Genomic DNA, 16905 nt, shown 5'->3' with positions numbered 1-16905 from the left:
TCCATTTATGTACAAACGTAGCAGTCAGTGAGCCCTTCAGCTTTACCACTTGAACCAAGGAGGCAGGCATTTAAATCAAGTACGTTCATATTTCTTTGCAATATGAACTAAAATTGGGTTGGGCCACTTGAAAATGTCACTGGAAATTTAATTTTTAGTTCATCATCTTAATGAAGAAAAACTCAGTGGCTCAGTAATCTCAATAATGTATTTTAGGGAAAACAAGATTTCAAAGAAACACCAAAAAAAACCCATGTCTGTTTGTTCAGGTTTTCACAGTTCACAAAGCACTGTGAAGATCTACAAATTCAAAACTGAGTAATTCTACACTCAAAATGCTGATTGGTAAGAGCACTGTGCTCTGCCAACTTCTTGAACAAAGAATAGGAGATTTAGAGTATGCAATCCAGTAGCAAGATAACCATTACATTTAAAAAACAAAAGACTATTAGACAAATATGGAACAGTGTGACAGTAACTTACAAGACTTTACCTACAACAGCACTGAAGTAATGCCTAAATAATATTTTTCTACTTGGAAAAAAAAAAAAAAGTAATAAAAATAAAAGAACAATGCATATCAAGGAAGAAATCCCAGCAATGCAATGCTATGGGCTCATCAAAGAACAGCTGATAATCTCTCTCACTTCTCTATAGTATTGTGAGCAGAAGTGAAAAAACACTTGGATATTATCTTAAGTAAAACACTGCCTACAGCTCACCTACTGATACAGCTCCTTTTCCAACAGCCATAAAAAAACCCAAACGTTTCCTATCGTATGTATTATTAGCATTCACATTCAGCAAGCAGGCCATGGTTGGACTTGTATCCATTTCTCCTCTGCCATCCAAACAATTAGTCTCTAATTAGTAGGAAACACTGCTATACAAAACTGCAAGAAGAATCTAAACCAAGAGCAACCACTACACTTTCACCTCTCCACACCTCCTTCCCCTTTATTTCTAAAGGAGCACGTTGTACCATAACTGTTGAGAGACCAACACAGAACCCGTCTGTGCAAAGCATGAGCACACCATCCATAACATCAGGTACAAAGATGCTCACTTCAAATACTTGTGGATAACTGAAAGATACAGGGCACTTGTGCTCTATTCCACATCAGATTTTAAGGCAGAAACAGCAGTCTATCCTCCTGCAGCGAAATTCCTTCATCAAGTACATGATAAATTGAAAAACCTGACTAGTAAGACAAATAAAATGCAGTGACCTTCAATCCAAACAGTACATTTATATGTGTTTTCTACCATGCTAGATGAAACACTCAGTGTAAGACTGCATCTTGAGATACTGACTCCACGCTCAAGGGAATTTAAAATCAGTTTAGAAAAAGAAACAATGCTCCTATAAAGTATAACCTCTTGTAATGTGGGGAAAATTAAATGTCAGCAGATTTTTTTTTTTTTAATACGCACTGATGAATTAAGACCAGAATAAGTGAAAAACACTGGTTAAAAAAAACTCTGAAAATGTGATAGCTGTCACAGACCTGCCAAACAGCATGGCTTCCTGACAGAAAGATCTTCACATTAATTAAAAATACAGCTCCTTGAAATCTATTGTCTGACACGTTACTTATCTCTGGAAATCTCTCTGGGATATTTTTAAAAGCAGAGATCTGCTACTGTGTCTTGTAGTGAGAAAGACAATTTGATTTTTATAGCTTCAGAGATGTTCACTTCACTACAGTAATTCCAAAAAGCTGAAGTTCAGTAGGATGGAAATATACGGAGTGTGACCTCACAAGGCAGAAATCACACAATCCAGTACTCCAGTAGAATACTGAACAATTTCAGCATTTACTTTCAATTACAGATATGGGGAAAACAGAAGTCTAAAGCTCCTTCTTATTGTTCTATGTTTACTTCTAAAAACATTCATAAAAAAAACCAGAAAGCAGTGGTAATCTTAACCTGTGATGCGGACTTGTTCCCATATGCAACAGTAATAGCAGAAATTGGAACCATAACTGTAATATTGCTTGTTATGGTTCTGTATGAAAGGCATGCACGTGAGATCTAAGGGTCTAGCAAAATTTTCTGCTATCAGATCATGTGGGATAGAACATTAACTAGATGAGAAGTCACTTTTTACTATCTAAACAGTTGATACCACTAAAGTACTATCACAGCAATGGGAGAATTGTCAAGTGATGCCAAAGTCTTCCCTGCTGCTGAACACTAGGATCGTTAGTTGCCTAGGAATCTTCTCCAGCCAGGAAGGGAGAATACTCTCACTGCCTTGTAGATGCTCACTACAGAAAAGTAACCAAGACAAATAGTCTGGCTCATATGACTCCTTGTTCAAAAAGCTTAGTGAAATCTATTTTATTTTACTGTCTGAAGTTGCAGCTACTGCAAAACCTCATAGAAAAAGCATGCACTAAGTCTAAATATTATTATTTTCTCACCTTCCATCAGACCTCGTCAGGTGGTCCCAGATACTGAAGAGGGTTATTAAAAGAAACTAAAATGTAACTATTTGACAAACATCACAGGTACCTGGTCGAATTGTACTGTCCCTTCCAAAAAGATGAAGACGCCGTCGTCCTAGGCAGAAATGCTCAATGATGTGGAAGATCTCTACAGGTTTTTCAATATTGCCAATTTCAGGCTCTTCTGTGATAATGAGGTCAATGTCAACATTAGCATGGATGAAGTCACCATCTGTACTGCGACGCACGGTTCCTTTAATGCCCATGAGGCAGTGCTCCTACATACATAGGAAAGAAGAGCACCTGTCACATGCTGCACATACGCCTGATGTTTGAGGAAAGGAAATTCTAGACAGAGTAGAGAATGTCCTGAAGCATGAACTAGAAAAACAGAACAAGCTGAAACTATCAGCAGAGCCTTTTGAAAACAAAGCAGAGTGTAGTTCAAGCTACTTGGCTTGGTTGGTGAATTACACTACAGAGTACAAGAACTCAAACAGAAGTTGAAGTAAAATATTTGGACCACTTCAATAACAGCAAAATTGGAGCTTTAAGCTAGAAATGCTGAGAAGTCACAATCACAGAATCACAGAATTGTAGGGGTTGGAAGGGACCTCCAGAGATCATCAAGTCCAACCCCCCTGCCAAAGCAGGTTGCCTACAGCAGGTCGCAGAGGTAGGCATCCAGGCAGGTCTTGAACAGTACGTGTGCTAAAAAAGAGTGAGGGAACAGTTCATTTCATCAGCATTCTGATCCTAACTTAATTCATACAAATAATTTTCAAAGCTCCCAGTCATATAATAGTGAAAATCAGATCTAATTTTTGCAGACCGTAAATTTTAAAAGTTGTTTTAGCGCTCAAGATTAAGGGAAGTGATCCTTCCCCCCCCCTCTGCTCTGCCCTGGTCAGACCTCACCTGGAGTACTGTGCCCAGTTCTGAGCTCCCCAGTACACAAAAGACAGGGATCTTCTACAGAGTCCAGGGGAGGGGCACAAAGATAATAAAGGGCCTGGAGCATCTCCCCTATGAGAAAAGCCTGAGCGAACTGGGTCAGTTCAGCCTTGAGAGAAGACAAGTCAGAGGGGATCTGGAGGATCTGATCAATGTCTACAAATACCTAAGGTGTGGGAGGGAAAGGGACAAGGCCAGAGTCCTATCCCTACACACCACTGAAAAGACAAGGGGAAATGGCCACAAACTGAAGCACAGGAAGTTCCACACAGATGTATGTAAGAACCTCCCCACAATAAAGGTGACAGAGCCCTGGAACAGGCTGCCCAGGGAAGTTGTGGATTCTCCTTCTCTGGAGACGTTCCAACACCGACCTGGATGTCCACCTGCACAACCTGCTGCAGGGGGCCTGCTTTGCAGAGCAGTTGGATTCGATGACCTCCAGAGGCCCCTTCCAGCCCCAGCAATTCTGTGATTCCTATCTACAAGACACTGCATCAAAAAACGTAAAACCACTATCAAACTATGTAAACAGTCTCAGTAAATCCTGTCGGCATTAAAAAAAATGTTTGCCAAGTGTAATAAGCAATGCTCTCCTTTCTTCTAAGACATGAAAGATCTGTGGGACTGACTAGTTTGTAGGATTTATGAATAAGAAAGAACCTCAACTGGTTCTTTCTTTCTTTGAGGTACTAGGAACAGTACCTCAACTGGCACAGGACAAAAATGCAGGCTCTACATGTTCATTTCCAGGTACTGTTTATAGGAATACTAAGCTCAAACGAACTATTTTCCCCTGACATCATAAAACACTGATTTACTAAGTGTCTCCATATGACCATAAAAAAGTTGCAGACAATAACGTGTGATCATTTCCAGATTTTCAGGAAGGGTTTTTAAGAGTTAGTAATAAATATGAAAGGAAGAACAGGGTGACCCGTCAAATACATGCAGCTGATCAACTGTGTGGATGCTACGTGGTTTCTGGACCTTGAATGTAACTAAACAGAAAAGCAGGATATGATACCCATTAAGCAGAGCCTCACAGATGTAGCCTTCAGAATTATCGAAAGTCTTATTTTTATAACATACGAATTGCTACTCATTAGTACCTTAGATTCTATAAAAGGTGACATGGCATAAAGCCTCCATCTAGGGAAATGCCTAATCTAAACCCAAATAGGTAGGATTTGATATTGTAATTGTTGGAAATCCATCCTGCACAACAGAGCTATTCATTTAGTCAAATCAAGCTAGTTCAATTTTTATATTTATTACATCATGACTTCAACCCAACCTTCCAATGAACAGAAAAATCCTAACAACAGAATCTATTCTCCTGTTAACAAATGGAGTGCCTAAATGGAGTCTAAATCCTCCGTATCAGTTTTAGCCTCTCCCTCATGGGCCAGCTGCACATATTTGCAATACTACACACAATAAACATGCAGTACTCACACTTAAAAATGTTTATAGCTAATACATCATACTTCCAAACAAGCTTTAGATTAATACAAATGCAAGCCAAAGAAAAACTGAAGATATCTTAAATAGAAGCTTATAGTCCAAAAAACTTGCAAATCGGAGAGTTGAGGCTGTTTATCACTAATGAATGATTAATGAACACAGAATGAGCCTGAGGTTAATGACACTTTATCAGTCAACTCTATCTTCACTAACGCTGCCACAGTTGCATCCAGACATACACAGAATAATTACTTACTAATCCTACTAGCTTTTTTCTAAGGTCTTGAATAAGATACATTCCAGTCTCTTAAATCAGCATACTTTTCTTTTTTTTTTCTCCTCTGCATCTCTTCTAATACAGAACCTCTACAGCACATACCTATAAAACTGCTGAGTTAAAACTAAGCTGACTAACTCTGTCACTAGTGAGGGACACTCTGTCATGGTTCCATGTTTTTTGTTTTTTGGGGGGGGTTCAGTATTCCACATCAAAACATCATGTAGTGTACGGGGGCATTAAAGTGTCACTGCCCCAATCCCAGCTACCTATCCCTGTACATTACAGCAGTCACGGGATCTGGCCCCTCCGGGTGGGGGGGCGCTCTCTTGCTGCCTTGCAGTGGGTGCTGGAGGTGCTTTCCTGGCCGTTCCAAGCTTTTCAGGTTTGACTCAGTCCCGGGAACTCTCTCTCTCATCTTGTCTGATTTATTCATCTCAATTTTAATTAAATTGTATATATTGTGTTATTTTGTATTCCAGTATTATAGTAAATAAGTTTTCCTCCATAGATTGTTGCCACTGTTCTTCTCCTCCCTTACTTCCTTCCCATTTCTGTGGGACTGGGGTGGGGGAGGGAGGGCAGAGGCCTGTTGCCCCCTCTCACAGACACAGATTAATCTAGTCAACTCTGTGACAGATTTTGGTGGAGAATGCGGGCATAACTGCTTTTTAGCTTTTACAACGAATCTCTTTCTCTCTGCTCTTAGAGAGCTTCGTTAGGGAGCATTATCAGTAGTTCAGGTTTCTGTGCTGGAAAACCTGACCTTGAAAGATTAGGCGTACTGCCAGCGTTCTGGGATATTTGTAAACTTTGAGCACACTCAGTCTGAGTAGTGCCTTTTTTTTTTTTGCCCTCCTCTTGTTGGCTTCAATTCATTAACCCCTTTTTAGCAGGCACCAGCAATGAACCCACTCATTATCGTGGGGGTGCTGGGTAAAGGATTAAAAGCAGTGGTGTTATTCACAACCTACTGGCCAATAATCCATCTCACACTTCTGTTTTGTGGAATTGCATTCATATATAACTACCTAATGGCACTGATGGAGACACCTATATTTTATTTATATGCAATGTGATATGATTTGAATTTTGACATTTACATCCCAGAAGGAATGGCTAATTTCACAAACAACTACATCCCAAATGGAATAGCTAATTTCACAAACAACACGATGTTCAGACCAGTCTTCGGGTTTTCTTCTTGGTCTGTCGAATGTTTTTCGAATCTTGAATTAATACTCATGTTAGTGTGCGTGTCATTAAATTCTCTGATTGTATTCATAATAGTGAATAATAAGAGGAAGAAGTCTCCTCCAAAACTAGAGAATGATGACTGGCAGGGAATATGGAGAGGTTTAGGAAAGGTCTTAGAAGCACGGGGACCCGCAGCATCATGGGATTTTACTCTTGAACACCTGTGGGATCCTGAGAAACTAAGCCAGTATTTGAGCCAGGGAGTGATCAGCAAAACTCACTCGCCTTTTAACAGCCCCATATGGCCAGTGCATAAAGCCAGTGGAGAATGGAGGCTGACAGTGGACTACTGTGGCCTGAATGAAGTCACACCCCCACTGAGTGCTGCTGTGCCGGACATGTTAGAACTCCAATATGAACTGGAGTCAAAAGCAGCCAAGTGGTATGCCACCATTGACATTGCTAACGCCTTCTTTTCCATTCCTTTGGCCAAAGAATCTAGGCCACAGTTTGCTTTCACAGAGGGGTGTTCAGTATAGCTGGAACCATTCGCCCCAGGGGTGGAAACATAGCCCAACCATTTGCCATGGGTTGATCTGAACTGTATTGGAACAGAGCAGTGCTCCTGAGCACCTGCAGTACATCGATGATATCATTGTGTGGAGCGATACAGCAGAAGAAGTCTTCACAAAAGGAGAGTGAATAATCCAAATTCTTCTGAGTGCTGGTTTTGCTATTAAGCGAAGCAAAGTGAAAGGACCTGCCCAGGAGATTCAGTTCCTAGGCATAAAGTGGCAAGATGGCCGTCGTCACATCCCGACAGATGTGATCGACAAAATCACTGCTATGTCTCCACCCAGTAGCAAAAGAGAGACACAATCTTTTCTGGGTGCAGTGGGCTTTTGGAGAATGCATGTTCCAAACTACAGCCTCATTGTAAGCCCCCTTTATTATGTGATGCAAATGAGAAATGAGTTTACATAGGGTCCTGAGCAGCAGCAGGCTTTTGAACAGATTAAACAGGAGATAGCCTGTGCCGTGGCCCTAGGGCCGGTACAGACGGGAAGAACATCCTCTATACTGCTGCTGGAGAGAACTGTCCCACTTGGAGTTTGTGGCAAAGAGCCTCGGGAGAGACCTGAGGCGGACCCCTGGGATTCTGGAGTCGAGCATACAGGGGGCCGGAAGAGGGCTACACTCCAACTGAGAAGGAGATCTTAGCCACGTATGAGGGGGTTCGGGCTGCTTCTGAAGTAATTGGTACTGAAACACAGCTTCTTCTGGCACCTCGACTGCCAGTGCTGAACTGGATGTTTACAGGAAAGGTTCCCTCCACCCATCATGCTACTGATGCCACTTGGAGTAAGTGGATTGCACTGATTACACAACGAGCACAGAACTCCTCCCTTCCTTCCTTCTTCATTCCTTCCTTCCTTCCCATTTCTGTGGGACTGGGGTGGGGGAGGGAGGGCAGCGCCCTGTTGCCTCCTGTCATGGACGTAGATTGATCTAGTCAGCTCTGTGACACACTCACTGTCAGAAGCCAGGAGATGCTAACTGATCTGACTCATGCTGTACACCTGCATTCAGAACCATCAGTTGATCTTCCAGAGTTATTTTTCACGACTACATCAATTTAAATATTTAAAGCTGTGAATTATATTTTAACTCTAAATTCAGTCAAATTCTACTGCCAAGTTTCCTTTCAATCAAAAGACATTCCTCTAGCAACAATTTCACTAGTCTAATTTGGAAATAGGTTTGTGTATTACACAAGAGGCATTACTAAAAGACTAGATATTTGTTATTCACCCATGACTGGAACCACTCAGAAGACAAAACAACATACATTACAATCACAGAATCACAGAACTGTAGGGGCTGGAAGGGACCTCCAGAGATCATCGAGTCCAACCCCCCTGCCAAAGCAGGTTGCCTACAGCAGGTCGCACAGGTAGGCATCCAGGCAGGTCTTGAACATCTCCAGAGAAGGAGACTCCACCACCTCCCTGGGCAGCCTGTTCCAGTGCTCCGTCACCTCACTGTAAAGAAGTTCTTGCGCACATTCGTTCAAAACTTCCTATGCTGCAGCTTATGTCCGTTTCCCCTTGTCCTGTCTCCACTCACCACTGAAAAGAGACTGGCCTCACCACTATGGCCCCCACACCTCAGATATTTATAGACCTGGATCAGGTCCCCTCTCAGTCTTCTTTTCTCAAGGCTGAACAGACCCAGTTCACTCCGCGTTTCTTCATAGGGGAGATGCTCCAGGCCCTTCACCATCTTGGTGGCCCTCCGCTGGACTCTTTCCAAGAGATCCTTGTCTTCTTTGTACTGGGGAACAGTACAGGTCTGTAATTACCCGGGTCTTCCTTCTTGCCCTTTCTGAAGACCGGAGTGACTGCAGCATTTTGCATATTCACTCTCAAGATTTCATTCCTGCTCCATCTATCTATGAACCAGCTCCAGCAGCCTTCAATACGTCAACAAGGTTTAAGCATACGACTTTTAGGATAACAGAAATTTACCAAGCGTGTTAAAGGCAGATGATACCTCTATATTTCACACTGGGTGAAGTCAAGAAGGGAACAGAATGCACCCCTTCATTCACCATGCATCCTAAGAACATGCTTATTTCCATATAATGCACTTTGTGAAAAAGGAATTGATGTCCTGGTATGTACCTTTCTGAAAATGGGTCACCAACTGCTGTGAAGGCACCAGGTCTTTGGTTAGCATCAAGAGCCAGGACAGGAAGAGAGTAGAAGTTGAGCCAAATCTTTACCTTGGTTCTTTGGAAAACAGCCTTAGGGTCCAGAGTCTTGGTCTTTCCAGGATTATTCTTATTTGTTTTTATCCAACAAATATCTTCACACCTTCTGTAACCCCATTTGCGTAGACACTAAATGTAACAGACATAAAACAATCATACAACATCAAAAACTGAAGTAACCTAAACTGACAATGAATACAGTTACTTGATTTTTCATAAAATGTACCTGGAAGAGAAATTTGTTACAGAAGAAATAAATAGTTTCCTAGCATGACTGTACTGTATTTTGTCAAGCTGTCAAAACAGAAGTTTTACATGCACCCTGACTCGTCTATATATCACCTTTTTTTTGTTCTATTTTAACCTTGTGACACATAAAAATTTAACCAGAACCAGTCTAAAGAATAGCTTGACTGGAACCTGGTAGTGACTCACATCAAAGTAAAATTCTGTATAGAACATAAAAAGCCTTTGCTATCACTTTCTGATTTACCTTACATTTAAAAACAAAACAAAAGGCTTATATGCCTTTTTAGCCCTTAATTCCTACTAGCATAGTCATGGAAAAGAAGGAAATTGGACATTAAGGACTCGAGCTCATTTGGCTGCTACTGTGGTCAAGAACTGCCTGGCTGCTATGAATGTCTGTGATCAAAATCAATGCAAAAAAGCTAACATAACCAACCTCAGAATGACAAAATAAGACTATAAAGCAAACAGTTTGGTAACCTTGCTTTGTTGTCCCTTAACAATATCATATGGCTGTTTTAACAGAAAGCACTGTTCAAACTAAGAAAATGTTTCAGCATAAGAGCCTATTGGAAATTCATATTCCACCAGCTCCAAAACAAGCACAAAGATTATAACTCCAAGATCTTCTAGGGTACTTGACCTTCATAGATCTAAGACTTATTAAATCTACTTAAACTCCAAGTGATGCCTGAAAATAAACAGTGCTACACACAAAATTGTATCCTACTTTATGAAATAACAGCACCCTTCTACTAGCATTTCTGGCAAAAAAACTGTTATGATTTATTTTTAACAAACAAATAATGCTTTAAATGTCATGATTTAAACATGACAAGCCACTCCTATGGTAACCTACATGCATCAAGAACAAAACAGTAGTGCAGCTTTTAAGTCATGAAAGAGCAATGCTTCCTCACATAGCCACAGCAGCTCATCTGGAAAATATTAGTATCTAAACATTTAATGCCACCCCTACTTAAATTTATTTACTCCACTTAAAATTATTCTCTACTACAGTAACAAAACATCTCTGAGCATTTACAGCTGAGAGTTCTATAAAGAGAAAGTGAATGATAAAAATAAACTCTTAAATATGTCTCTTGACATATTTATAAATTGAATTAAAACACTCTTACCACTCGGCCAAGATCCAGACCCTCTCCTGAACCACACCATAGGAAAACAAATGACCTTGGGGCAGCAATTTCCTCAATTTCTAGTTTCATGATCTAAAAAAACAATAAGCATTTCTGAATTAAATATTTCTTACTTTTTGTGATTTAATCAACAGGTATGAGGAAAAATAGTTAAGTATTGAACATTAAAACAGAAAAACATCAAGAACCACTTTAATAAAACATGGAAGTCTAGACAGCATTATATTTTGGCTGTCTTAAAATTGTTTTCCAGAAAGCATGTAAGGTACTGATAAGGTAACCTACACAAGTGCACACTTCCAGCATTTCCAGTGTAATTGATGACCAGACTGATCATTCTTCTCAGCATAAGTTCTATCTATACAGAAGATGCTACACTTATAAGAATAACACACTCTACATATTTGTGTGTTTTCCCTAAACCACTGCTTCATTCCTTTGGTAGCAAAAGGATTTAATAAAACAGAGCAACAATGGTCTCATTCTTTTCAGCCCTGCACTCACTCCTGGGAAGCTTGTGAAGACACACTAAAACAAACAAACAAACAAACAAACAAAAAAAAAACCACCAAGAAAATAACCAACACACCCACAGCTTAATTCCTGTTACCATGCAGAAGAGATATGCCAGCCATTTTCACTTTCAGGGAAAAAAAAAAAAAAAACCAACAAATTTATCGGGACAGCAGTTCAGCAATGACAAATAAGAAACATTCAGAATTAAGTAACTTCAGATGGAAAGCATATGTGATTCATTATGAATTGAAGAGATTCATCTGCAACTTGCTAACACATCAAATCAAGTTTCATTTAGTGCCACAGGGAAGATATATAAGATGCATAAAGCATTTTAAAGGGATGTAATTCCTGACTAAGAGGACGACTCCTTACTCCAACACTTCCAGTTTTTTTGTTAGGACAGAATATTTTTTCCTTCAACACTGTCAGGCACCAGTTTTGCATGAAATAAGAGGATGGCTAACAGAGAAACTACCTATTCCTTAACATGCAAGTTACCTTATCTATATCACAGGCATCAATGCCCTTGTTTTCAAATCCATTCCTTAAAGGGGGACTGAATTTTGTACTGTCCATATGAACCTTCAGTTTGACTGATTCACTTGTGAAGTTTCAGCCTACAAAACAAACTAAATCTAGTTTTAAAAAGAAGTCAACACCCCCTCCTTCAAACTGCACAGCACACAGAAAATTTCAGCTGTAACTTCTTCAATTCATTGCTCTGTTTGTATTACCATCAAATCAGACTAGGACGAGCTTTTCAGCACTCAATTTGTACAGTAAGACTTCGCATTCAATATCCAAGTGAAGGACTACTCAAGCTTGTCAACATGCTTTGTGTCATCCAATTGTGCTTGATGACATCTAGCACTTCAGTGCCTCTAGGCCTCATCTTGCTTTGCTAGAGCTGATTCTATTGCTTCCTTTTCAATATGGAACAGTTACTTGTCAGCAAATCTTTAGCATTTTCTTCATTAATGTATATGCATTACTATAGGAAGAATTTAAAACTTCTGGAACTCAGTTCCTTGGGGCACAATAAAACAAAGAGATCGCATCTTACATATTGACATTTCTCCTTACACCCAAATTGGGGATGGAAATTAACATGGCTTCAAAAAGCCTTTTAGGCAAGTAAGTTGCAAAGAAATACATAAATACATGAAACAAACTTCAAAGGTAAGACTGATCTTTTCAGGACTCTCAAGATTACAACTGGATTACTAAATTTCATACCTGATCAGTATTCTGGAGAAAGGAGGTATGTCAGCAATATATACTCACCTACTCTTTAGACTAAAAACCAATGCATAAAAAAGTATACTTCAGAAGTCTCTTCAAGAATTTCAAGAAACAAGGGAATATTTACACTAGATACTGTGAATTTCAATAGCAGAAATCAAAAAGAAAAAGAAAACTCAGAATTTGGTGGCGGAGAAAAAAATCTGTTTTTACAGTTCAGTTTTCAGTTCGGGCTCAGAAAAAACAAAACGGTACTTCTAATTCACAAAATTCCTTGCAAGGGGAAACAAGAAGTCTGTTCACATGAATACTGCAGGCACACATTATAAAAACATTAAGTTTTCATACGAACCTTGTCATTTTGTTTTGAATTTTAATTTAAACACCTCTCACACTTTCTGCTACAAATTACGTTTCTCCAGCTATTTCCTTAGGAACATGCACAAGATCTTTTTTACTGCAATACTTACATCATCCCAGGTCCAGCACTTCTCATTTGCAGTAATGCCAGTCTCTCTATAGTATTCTTCCAGTGGTGGCTCCAGGAGAATCACATCAAATTTGGATTTCAGTTCCCTAATATCAAAAGCTTCCAAGTCTGCTTGCAAGTACCTATTTAAACAAAAGTTGACCAACTGCTTGAGGAAGTTATAACAACATTCTGAAAATTACACTTCACACAGCATTTCTGCATACCAAGGTAAGGGGGAAGGAGGAGGTCTCTTATTTAGTGCATAAAGCATAAATGCACTAAAACCAAGCAAGATACATACCATGTTCTTGCTTAACCTGCAGTGCATGCTGCTGCATTAGGGTTTTTTAAACATAGCCCTCTCTCTCAATAAACAGTCAAGGACTCTCCTTTAGCAAGCAAGAAACAGATGCCCAGACAGACTGTACAGCAATATCTAGTACAGAATCCTTGAACATTCTGTACAACCGTGGACTACATAGCAGAAAACATTAACATTTAAGAAGCCAGCACTCAGTGACAGAGCAACAGACTTCCAGATTACTTCACAAAAATGGCGTATTTTTAGAATTGCCATTTACTTCATGTTATGTTCAGAAGATTCTGAGTACTGGAAATGTGGTTACTTTTCACTTAGCAAAAATATATTTCTCTACCTATAGCAGAAGCACAGGTTCCTAACATGCTTTTTATCACAGAATCACAGAATGGCCAGGGCTGGAAGGGACCTCGAGGATCATGAATCCCATGCATGCAGGGGGGTTGGAGATTCAATCCCACTGTTGCACCTGGCATCCACACGTTCCCACCAGTCACTGCTGTTTCGCTATCTTTTCCCCAATACCTTCAGATCTACAAAATTTGATTAGCAGGCTACCATCACCCTTCTTCCCAAAAAGATATCTGGATGAGATTGTTGTTTCATGACTTTAATTGGAGCTATCAGAAGGCAGCATTCGATTATTCATTATTCCCTTTTTCGCTTTAAGGTTAAGAAGCAACAGAAAAAACCACCAATAAACCCAAAAACAAAAGAACACCCATAAACTTAAAAATAGCAAGTTGTGTTCTGTAGTTCGTGTATCAGTAATTCAGATTACTTATTTGAGGTTTTTAATGGGACTTACTAATACTGCTTTTCTGGGTGCTGATTAGGACTGCAATATATTAAAAGCATAAAGTTCAGACTCCTGTAACATGCTGCATACTTACACTGAGTCTAACATTCAGCAAAAACTGAGAGGTGATTTGTCCTATTAGTTCTGAATTACCTCCTGTCCACCTAAACTTTTTTCCTCTTAAACTATATGGTAACGTCTGACTGAGGGATACTAAGATGACAGCTGAATATTACACAAAAAAATGCTTAAAGGAACAACTAAGGTTATATTGAGGGCAATTTTTTTTTTAAGGTTGTGTTGTTACTGCAAACTACATGATGAAGAGATCTGTGATCACTGGTATATATCTTTTCATTCCCAATACATGAATGCCATCCAACCAGTTGGCAGCTCAGTCTTAAAACAACAAAGCTTCAGATACTATAATTACACTCTAGAAAGTCTTTTCTACATACTACAATATCTAGATTAAAATAATGAAAACAAGCTGATATTAGTCTTCTGAAGTTTCCACAGATTAATTTGTATATACAAACAGAAACAGAAAATGTAAATTATGAACAGGCACTAAAGATAAGGATTTGCAAAGCAGACAGCTAACTTCAAACCAGTCTGGAGAAGAAAGGGTGTTTTCCACACAAACACTTACATGGGAGGAGTGTTAGATTTAGATATCAGCTCATCCTTCAATCTGATGAGCTCTCTAAGTTTTGGATATTCTTCAAACCTATCTGCTAAGCCTAAGAAGAAGAAAACATGAAGTTAACACGTTAATACTCAGCCTCATTTTATTTTTGTTAGAACAAAACAAACCCTTCAAGCAGTTTTCTGTGCAGTACTATACAAAAGCCTCCTGCCTTTGCCCACTTAATTAAGATTAATGTTGCTGGAGGATATCAAATTCAGTGTCAATGTTCTAACCTTCTCTGGAGTGATCAAGAATTCAAAACACCTTTTATCAGAAGAAAACAATCTCTCATTTAAACCATGAGAGGAAGAATGATGAGAAAATATTATTTTCTCATTCTTTCCATCCATAAGTTTATATTAAGATACAATTAACACTCATGATTCTATTATTTCCTACTAGTCTTGATCTTTGAAGACTATTTCTACAATGGCAACTGGATTGTACTTGGTTCCCTCATACATGTGCCTCCCTTATACAACCATTTGGTAATTCCTGTAACTCACGGAGATTTGAACCTATATATGTTTACTGATCAGACTTCTAGACTTATTTATTGAATTCTTAGACTTAGCTCTATGATTGATAATTTTCAAACCTTTCATACATACAGAATGCACAGGGGAAAACCCTAATGAGGTTTTCTGCAGTATATTAAAAGATATTAAAAAAACCAAAAAAACAAAAAAACAAAAAAACCACAAGTAAAACGATTTCAGTATACTGCATTTCTTTTCCAAAAACATTACCCAAACCAGTATATTTGTTATTGTGAACAACAGCCTCAGCATAATCTGAAAATGTAAATATCCCAGTCCTCAAGACACATCAATTCAACTTGCTTATAAAGCTCTATGATCCTACTAACTATTCCTATTAACAATTTCAAATGGAGAGAGAAAAACAAAAACAGTTTCCTCCTCCTTTACTTCAAACTTGTGAACTCCCAAATCTCACATCACACTGGTAAACAAAAAGTTCTTAGTATGTAACATTGCCATCTTGTTATTTGTACATAAGAGAACAAAAAAAAAATTCTTTTTTTTTTCTCAAGTATCTAACATCTTAAAAACAAATCTGATATCCAGTGCTGCAGCCAGCGGAAATCAAATACTCCTGACCAGCGGAAATGGAAACTGGTCACCATCAGCTAAACAACAGATAAAAAGTAAAAGTAAGTAACAGAGGCTGATATGTACTCTCTGCCTACTGATTTCCAAAAAGGATACATAACTATTCCAAGTGTGTAACAGTTGCCCAGATGCTTTTTAAATGAAGACTTAACTGAGTCAAAAGAGCCAGTTTTAATATTAAACATCCAGATGCAGCAGATGTATTTTACGGAAATGTTCACATTGAAACTAACACTGCCTCAACAGGCAAACAAAACCTCTTTGGGCTGGCACCTATCAACATGCCATTCTTACCCCGACAATCACAAATATGGTAAAATATGGGCTGACTACAATGTTTCAGACAATGTTGCAGAGAGGTGTCCTGTTTTGTTCAAAGTTCAGCAAGGGCCACATGAATGTAAAATTAATAAATGACATCCTCTAGACTCACTAGTACATTGAGCCTTCTAATGAGCTGTCAGAAGTTTATTAAGTAAATATTATCCATATTGCTTAATACATTAAATAATTCAGTATCATCTCTACTCTACATGCTACACGAATTCTTGGAAGTAACGCAGCCCAGGAATGGCTGAACTACAGGAGTTATAAATTTCCAAAAGTTTCAAAGTCTGCTCATTAAACTTGTCTGCTTTATGGAATAACAAGAGCTCTGCTTTGAAAAACTTTTCCTTGTTAAATACTTTCAAAGAAACTCCAAGATAGCCCCTTGGTAATGCTTATTTCCTAGATTATGATAAAAAAGTCATTTGTATGAATTTATACATTGATATGTACGTACACAGAGGGACAAAACTATGGTACATGTACATTATCTAGTAACTACAAGAAATCAAAAATGGGAAGGAGTGACAATGAATAAAAAAGAGGCATAGTAGCATCAGTCAGTAACTATGACATACCAACATCTCTGATGAAGTTCTGGGGTCTATGTCCTGTATCCACAAAATGCTGGCAGTAATCATTGTGTGGATTTAAGCTCTGAGTACCCTAAGGAACAGAAGGAGTTCAGTGAGTTGTAAGGAGAGATAACTGAACACATGCTGCAATGTGTTAGTCTGAAAAACGAGAAAATGGCTGATTTTTTTCTTAACATGCCTTTATTAGCTAAACTAATCAGAACTGTCATTCTGCTTTTCATCTCCAACTAGACTCAGCATTGCTACTGCTCACTGCTCACTGTTACAGTTGTGTGTT

At 38.9% G+C, this 16905-nt stretch overlaps 1 protein-coding gene across 1 annotated transcript in view; it reads right to left on the bottom strand.

Moving 5' to 3' along the window:
* METTL14 (methyltransferase 14, N6-adenosine-methyltransferase subunit) overlaps nucleotides 1–16905 on the bottom strand; it is a 29055-nt gene that overhangs the window by 2132 nt on the left and 10018 nt on the right. Inside the window, exons 5-10 of the mRNA XM_052681600.1 lie at nucleotides 16611–16698; nucleotides 14534–14624; nucleotides 12762–12903; nucleotides 10510–10602; nucleotides 9134–9250; nucleotides 2521–2731 (exon numbers count right to left, since the gene is read on the bottom strand). Coding sequence (XP_052537560.1) covers nucleotides 2521–2731; nucleotides 9134–9250; nucleotides 10510–10602; nucleotides 12762–12903; nucleotides 14534–14624; nucleotides 16611–16698 — 742 coding nt within the window. The remainder of the gene's footprint in view (nucleotides 1–2520; nucleotides 2732–9133; nucleotides 9251–10509; nucleotides 10603–12761; nucleotides 12904–14533; nucleotides 14625–16610; nucleotides 16699–16905) is intronic.

The sequence above is a fragment of the Tympanuchus pallidicinctus genome, unplaced genomic scaffold, assembly GCF_026119805.1.
Source record: "Tympanuchus pallidicinctus isolate F22 unplaced genomic scaffold, pur_lepc_1.0 scaffold2, whole genome shotgun sequence".
NCBI lineage: Eukaryota > Metazoa > Chordata > Aves > Galliformes > Phasianidae > Tympanuchus > Tympanuchus pallidicinctus.
Note: the sequence above shows the minus strand (reverse complement) of the source record. Positions and strands in the feature narration are given on the sequence as shown.